Raw genomic sequence first — 8,118 nt, forward strand, 5'->3', positions numbered from 1 at the left:
GTCCCAGCTTCAAAAGACAAATTCATGTTAAAAGACCTTTTGGCACCACATGCCTATACAATCGAATTAACCCCTCTCATACTGAAATTGGCCATACCATCTCTACCGGGTAGCAAGTAAGTGTATGCACTACACAAGTTGGCATGACAGACGGCATGCGCACGAATGACATCATAGAGCCCATTATACTAACCTGCTTTCTTGGTACCTGATCCAGTTTGATGTCCGTCTGTTTGGTATCCTGACCCACCCTGCTCTACAATTACACTTGTGCCAGGATTTGGTTTTGTTGCACCCACTTTGGTTCTGACCCAGCTCAGCCTGTGACTCTTCCTATGGCTTTTGATTTAATTCTGCATCCTAGTTTCCTCAGTTCCTGTTTTGTGGACCTGCATCTGGTCCGATCTCCACTTCAGGGTCCTGGATTTCTGCGTACCAGTTACAAAGGTATGCAGCAGCTTTGTAATGCTGTCCATGGAAGCACGATGGCGATGCGTGCCCGGTTTTACAGCAAAGGGAATTTCTGCCCCCTTAAAACTGCAGCCCTAGGCATGGACCTACTACTAGGCCAGGAGGTGTCGTCGCTGACCCCCACACTAAATCCAACGAGTTGGCTTTCTATAAAACAGTGCATCACCTTCAAAATCCACCCACTTACCTTCAAGGCCCTTAACCTTTCATTATCATTCTACATTTTATCTCTGATATCCTATCATATACCTACAAGCCCTCAGCAACCTATCCATAACGAGCATCTTGGCTCCTTTAACAGCTACTGGTCCATCACAACTAAGGGCCTTCTCCCTCACTGGTCCATATCTCTGAACTCCCTGCCACTGCCCACCTGCTAAGCTGTAACTGTCCACAACATCAAATAACATACAAACCCTGACTTGGCATGCTCATCAGAATGCCTGTAAACTACACTTAACTGCCTGTACCTGCATTTCAATTGATTCATGTATTCATATCTATTGCCAGGGTACCATAATAAGCAGATTTAATAATGTACCATAGGAAATATAAAATTCTTAATAGTTTTAACCAGTTATGGTGTGAAATGAACATAGGCTGAGAGTTTATCCCTTTACAAACATGCTATGCCTTTAAGCTAAGTAGCATGCGACACGCAGTAACATCAAGGTTCCGCCTCTCCACAACTCTTCTACCAATGGAAACCATGTTTATTAAAGAGTTCTGCACTACAATACTTCAATTTACTAGTGTTCAGTGATCTAATGGCAGTGGTTAAGTGTTATAATTAACCCTTTCTACACAGAGGCCAATCCCAACATAAGGCCTTTATAGCAATAAAAATAATTGGTTAGATGTGTCCAACTTTTGGCAGCCTGTCAGAAATGATGTTAATCAAATAAAAGAACAGCTTTTTAAAAAACTTTTGGAATCATTTTTTTTCTGCCCCTCAAGTTTGTGATAGGGCTAATTCCACATCAGTAGTCTTGAGTTTATTATTTTCTTAAGTTATATATATGGCAATCTTAGATGGATTTATAGAAACAAATTCTAAGCAAAACACTGGTAAAGAAAAAACAAAAGAGCCACATGTAACAGGACACAATTTGTTAATACAAATAACTGGCACACACAACAACAAAACAATGTAAAATGAAGCCTGGCTGACCTGTGTGTAACCAAACACAATTTCTTAATAAAAATAACTTACACACACCATAAAACAATGTAAGATAAAACCTGGCTGGGATAAATAAAAAAAAGCAAAACAATGTCAGTGGATCCCCCATGAGGTCATCAAAAACTTTTCAGGCTACATACTTCGTGAAATGTTTTGCAATTGTTATTAGCAATTAAGCATACAAATATTAAGATATGTTTAGTATAATGTATGTTAATAGCCTACTGCTGTTTGTATGACTTACCAAGGAAAATTGTGTCAAAAATCTGCGTATTAATAAATCATATTTACTTGAGACGCAAACATCACGTGTGTACCCAATTGTAATGCGTCAGATACTTTTTAGATCTGCCAAACCCAAACAAATAAGGACAGCTCATGCCTAATTAATTTAACCCCATCACCGCCATGTTTACCACATAGCAGATGATTGACTGGTGGAAGATGATTGGGTATTTACATTGTCCACGTGTTCCTAACCGATAATCCATATAATAAAGGCATCCTTGCTTGGGCACAAATAATGTAAACATAGCTGTGCACTTTTTTTTTTTTTTTTTTTTTTTTTTACACAGCTCAGTAATTATGTCACATTTGCACTTGAAGTGCATGGCTTAATATAAAAGGAGTACTTTAACAAATGTGATAACACCATAATGGCATTCTAGAATAGATTATGCATTAAACCCGTTCTATTTTTTTTTTTGCATTAAAGTTTATTAAAATAACCTTGTATCTAGCTCATAATTGTTTGGTAAATAAAAAAAAGATATAGATAATATTGTCAATATAAACACAAATGTAAAATTATTATTTTTTTTTTATTTATTTGTTTAAATTAAAAATTACAGACTTTTTGTTGCTAAACTACAAGAAAAAACACATTATAAATCAGATTTGTCCTCTCAATGCTAAATTCACTCACCCACAAATTAATTAAAATTCACATAGGTAAATGCTATAATGTACTTAATGAATATGATGCTGTAAAAAATGTCATTTTGCAAGACACATGCTTGTATTTTATTTTTAGCTGAGGAATAAAAAAAAGTTCCTTAAAAGTAGTCTCTTCTCAAACAAATGTTCCTTTCAGATCATGAAAACACATTTATTTTTTTACACAAACAGCATTGATATATTTAATATAGTTTGAACATTACAATTTTGAGCTATGGGTCTTTATACCTGTTTTGAGTAGTGATGAAAACTGCATGTTTGCAGGATCTATTAGCAAATGTGTTGGTCATTATACTTTTTTTAAAATCACACTGGTAATGGAGAAAACTGATCACATCCTACAATTTCAAGAGAGGGAAAATAAAAATTTAACTGAAGTAGCTTTTACATTGTCATTCAATATCATCATATACCCACCATTTGTGAAGCAAGATAGTCTACCATATGGCTATTGTTCCAATGGTTCCTCTAACACTTACTTTCCAACTCCAGCCCTCAAAATTCCACCCTACAAGATGTACTTTGAAGATTTCCCTGTGCAGTTGCTTCAAAGAGTACACAAACTATGTCCTCAATGCTGCATCTTTAAGGAGACCTAAATCGGGTGATCTTATGCTACAGCAATATAGTTAAAATCCTACCTAATGAAAGTACCAAAAAAACAAATCACTAAGTAGATGACTTAGTGCCAATAAAAAAAAATTATTCCACCACCCTCCCACTTGCAACCCCCCTCCCTCCCCCAAACACCCAAATAACTTTTTTTTAACATAAAACAGGTTGTGTCCTTAGGAGAAGCTGGTCATCTGTATAAAGTAGCACAGGAAGAGAAAAATCTAAAGGTTACAAAACTATGTACACAAGTCTTTAGGAGCTGTCCAGAGACTGGAGGAGCTTTCTTCACTTCTTCCTTCCAGATTTCTTTGGACTGGCTTTTGGCTTTGGTTTGGAGGGCTTGGCCTTCTTTACCTTGGTTGCCTTTACAGGCTTGGCCTTCACAGTCTTTGTCTTCTTGGCTTTTTTGGGAGAGGCAGCAGGCTTTTTCTTGGCTAGCTTCTTCACTTTCTTCTCCACTACTTTTGGCTTTTTGGCTTTAGCTGGAGATTTTGCTGCTTTCTTGGGCTTAACAGCTTTTTTGGGAGTAACAACTTTCTTCACTTCCTTCTTGGGCTTCTTAGCTGGCTTTTTGCCTTCATCAGCCTTGGCCAAACGGAAAGAACCAGAGGCACCTACACCCTTGGTCTGCTTAAGAGTCCCAGCAGTCACGAGTCTTTTAATGGACAGCTTGATTTGTGAATCTGCATTTTCCCCTACTTTGTAGTGGTTCTTGATATACTTTTGGATGGACTGACGAGAAGAACCAGATCTGCTCTTCTCTGCCTGTACTGCTTCCACAATCATGTCAGAGTATTTTGGATGGTCCGTTGACTTCTTGGATGACCTAGACCTCTTGGGCTTGGCAGCTGGGGTGGAAGTGGAGTTCTCTGCCATTGTGTCTTAGTGGCACAGGTGGTTGCAAAAGTTTCTTTTAAGTCGTCTGTTGCAGTCTTTTCTGGTTTAAAAAAGTCTCTTGAGCCACTGAAGACAATAACACACTCTGAAAAAAAAACGGAGAGCAGATTACCAACACTGATATCGAACAGCAGCTGTGTTTACAAATGCTAGGTGAAGTGAAATGACTACTTCGTATCAAGTCACACTCGTAATGACTTTTCCTCAGTTTCACTTAGTTTTTTCACGAAGAGTCACCTCTTACTTATGGGGGTCTTCACTTGGCTTTTCTGCCCCCTGTTCTTAGCAAATTTTCGGAATTCGCACCTGTTTCTGTGAGTTTTCGTCCTCCTCTTAGGGGATATACGTCAGCCTCGCTCCAATTTTTTTTTTTCCGGGGTACGCACGTTGTATTTCTTCTCTGCCGTCTCCGATTTTGCGGTCTGTTTGTTTGCTGTCCCTCTGCTGCTCAGTGACAGTCACAAACACTCTCTCTTCAGCACCTTCCCTCCCTCTGTTTGCCCCTCCCGCCGGTTCCCGCCTTTTATTTGCTGGGGTCGGACCGAGTTGAGAACTGACGGCTGCGGGCGGGTAGAAGCAGACATGGCGCCGCTCCGCAACTATCTGTGTTTCTTCCTGGACACAAACCGCTCATTCCCTGAGCTCCCGGAGACTCTGTCACCCTCACACTGGGAGTCTCTGGAAGCTCAGTCCCTGGTCCTACGACCCTCCGCTTCTCTCAGACTCAGGACCCCCTACTGCCTGAGTGAGAACCCCGAAAACTGTCATGGTGTTACAGAAATCACACTCATTTCGTCGATTCTGGCCCCTGAGTGCCGGGCCCTGGGGGGCCCTTCGGGGTGAGGGTCTGACAGCAGGAAGGTGTATCCCTAAGCCAGTAGTGGGGTTCATAAAATATTTCCTGGGTGCTCCCCTGCTTGCATAGGGAGCCCCAAAAGCTACCCCAACTAACACAGAGTCCTAGGAGTACAGCATGTCCGTCAGGGAGAGGTGGGAGGGTCTGGGTCCCTCCTTGGGGGACCCAGCAACAGCATGGGGTGCACCCCAAACTGTGAAGCACTAGCACCCCAAAATCCCCCTGTACTGCCCCCTTCTACGAAGAATAACACTTTTTTTGGCAAAACTTTTGCCTTACTTTTCTCCAGTGTTTCAATAGCTCCAATGGGTTGCTGGGGAGTTTGTCGGGGTGTTAAGGCACCAGAAACAAAACGGAGCACATCTGGTGTACCCCTCAACTAGTAAGAGGTGTGTGTGGCTACAACTTACTCAGTTACTTTATCATTTTGTGGAAAAATGCTATAATTTTATGAAAGTGCAGCTGCTCATGCACTCTTTGTATCAGACTTGTTTATTCGACTTGCACAACCATTAGCACTCCAGATTTAGGGGTGATTCATCTGGTGCAATAGATCACTTATATGAAGAGACCCCCCAACATATGTGGCTGCTTTTGGCTTTGGGGATACACTTTATTGATCAAATACATTGATAAATCACCCTGTTTACACACATTTACACTTCTTTCCTACATACACAAAGAGAAGTGTACGAACAAGACATGCGTTTGATGCAAGCAGTATCCCCAAAATTCTATTCACTTTAAAGGGCTAAACGTAACCCAAAACGCATACAGGGGCGGGGGAGGCTTCGTTATTGACAAGTGTCATGTTTCCTTTGTCTTAAACAGCACGGTCTGTTATATATATATAAACCAATAGCAGTTATAGCCCAAAAGAGATTTTGGGGGTCACTCAGTCTTGAAACTGTGTAATCAATTTATATATGTATTTATAATATACATATAATACATATTTAAAAAATATATAATAAATATCATTTAAAAAATCATTATTATTTATGCTTTATTTTCATATTTTAACAGTTATGCACAAAGACTCATTTGATGTCCTGGCATATTATGGGGTATGTACGTGGAGATTTAGGCTCATTTCACATACCATCTTTATGGCTGGAATTTCGTATGTCTGTGTGAATGTATTTTTTAAGGGTATCAAACGTTTAGGGTAAGGGGGATTATGCTTGTGTGCCCACCCATCCTTCCAAACAAAGAGAGGAGATGTGGCTCTAATCCCAGACTCCCTAGATCCAGGACGAACGCAAAGAGATTAAGGAGATTTGAAAGATCTCAAACCCTTAAATTGCTTTTCCAAGAGCATTGCAGCTCGGATCGCCATCTTGCTGAAGGGAGTTGCTATTTTCATCTCCTTCTCTTAACAGAAATAAACAGCCAAGTTTTATATTGAGAAATCCCCAGGATTTTGCCAGTAAATCAGCCAAAAACGCAGCAATACGAAGCTTTTCTTAAGAAAAGCTTTGGTTACATTTTGTAAACAAAGGTCTGAGAATAACTTATACATATAACATGACCCCTCCTTCTAGAGCAGGGATCCGATCACCTCAATTTGATATCTTTTTCTAGACCCTTCCAGTTTAACCATCACTTGTTTATACATAAAGAACTATATTTTATGGTCACCATGGTGCTGTTTCATTCCATTGATACATTGTTCCATTGTATTTCATTGATGTCATCCAACATGCGTGTCAGGGGGAAATATATGAGTCAGTGTATATAGTATGGGATTACTTTGTATATGCTCTTTTAGAGAAATACATTTTTCTTAATCAATTAATCAGCTTACTATCCTGTATAGTGTATGGTCCTGCATATCCTTCTAGAAGAAAAGTAACTAAGAGCTTTCCAACTCCCATCATCATCAGCCAGTGCCTGCTTGTAGACGATATGTTTTACAACAGAATTAGTAAAAGAAACCCTCCCAGTAATATCTCATTCTAATATATGTCAGTATAAATCCAGTATACAAAACCGACTGTAAAGCTGTATTTAAAGTACTCGGATCTAGGTAAAAACCACACACTCATTTAGACACACTTTGAGAAAGCAGAACTTTAAGAATATAGAATTAGAAACACCACCATTACAATTACGTTTCTCATTAATGTCAGAAACATTTATTGCTTATATACGTATATTTTATTTCTCTATAGAGATAATTTAGAGTATTGTCCTTGCATAAACATGTAAACCTAATGCTATATATATATATATATATATATATATATATATATATATACACATATATATATATATACACATATATATGACTAGGATACTATAAAGCCTTATAGAGAGGGTCTTCAATTAGACAACTGCTAATCAGAATCCCTTTGTATAAATCTGAGAGAGCTTATAATGCTCCTTAAAAAATAAAATATTAGAACAAAAATGATGATCTATGTTTATAAACAATATTCTTTCTGTTTTTTTTGGTTTTTTTTAAAGATGCAACATATTGTCAGCTTTTGTACTGAGAGGGTGATGGGTGATAGATAAATGAAACTGCTTCCCAACAGAAGTGGTAGATTAATACAGTAAGTACATTTAAACACACATGGTGTAGGGATATGGCTATCCTGAATCTAAGACTCTAAGACTGAATAAGGTTTGATTATTTAAAAACCAGTAGGAATTTAAACTAGATTAGCTGATTGGTTCTTATCTGCCCTCAAATTCTATGTGACTGTGTTTCTAATCCTAAAAAGCTTCAAGAGGAAGTAGATGAAGATCTGGGAAATTGGACTAGGATTTAGGATCTTCCTTCTCGCCCACCAGGATACTGAGTGACAAGAGGTATAAAACCACGTGGGTCTTAAAGGACAACTGAAGGGAGGAAAATGCGCCTTTAAATTCCATAAAAACTAATGACAACATAATTTCAGTAAAACTTTCATGATTAAAAGATATAGGGGAAAAAAATGTCAGCTGCCACACTCTCCATATTGCATGCTGGGGCGAATCCATATTGCATATGGATGCTCATCGCCGTTTGTGATGGTTTGCGCATAACCCAAACGCTCACTACGCATGCACAAACCGTACAGACGGTCGGATCAGTATTTTATGCAATATGGATGTGCCCAGTATGCTATATGGGGAGTGTGGGAGCTAAAAA

At 38.9% G+C, this 8,118-nt stretch overlaps 1 protein-coding gene across 1 annotated transcript; it reads right to left on the bottom strand.

The window, feature by feature from the left end:
- Window positions 1-3,511: 3,511 nt before the first annotated feature.
- LOC149281064 (histone H1.0-B) lies at window positions 3,512-4,102 on the bottom strand. The gene has a single exon (XM_089499796.1). It carries the CDS (start codon window positions 4,100-4,102, stop codon window positions 3,512-3,514), a length of 591 nt encoding a protein of 196 aa, XP_089355922.1.
- Window positions 4,103-8,118: the final 4,016 nt, after the last annotated feature.

The sequence above is a fragment of the Sceloporus occidentalis genome, unplaced genomic scaffold, assembly GCF_023333645.1.
Source record: "Sceloporus occidentalis isolate IW3139 unplaced genomic scaffold, rSceOcc1.0.p SCAF_139, whole genome shotgun sequence".
Classification (NCBI taxonomy): Eukaryota; Metazoa; Chordata; class Lepidosauria; order Squamata; family Phrynosomatidae; genus Sceloporus; species Sceloporus occidentalis.

Excerpts from the sequence above, each read along its gene's own strand:
- LOC149281064 (XM_089499796.1), bottom strand. The coding sequence starts at position 4,102 with ATGGCAGAGAACTCCACTTCCACCCCAGCTGCCAAGCCCAAGAGGTCT.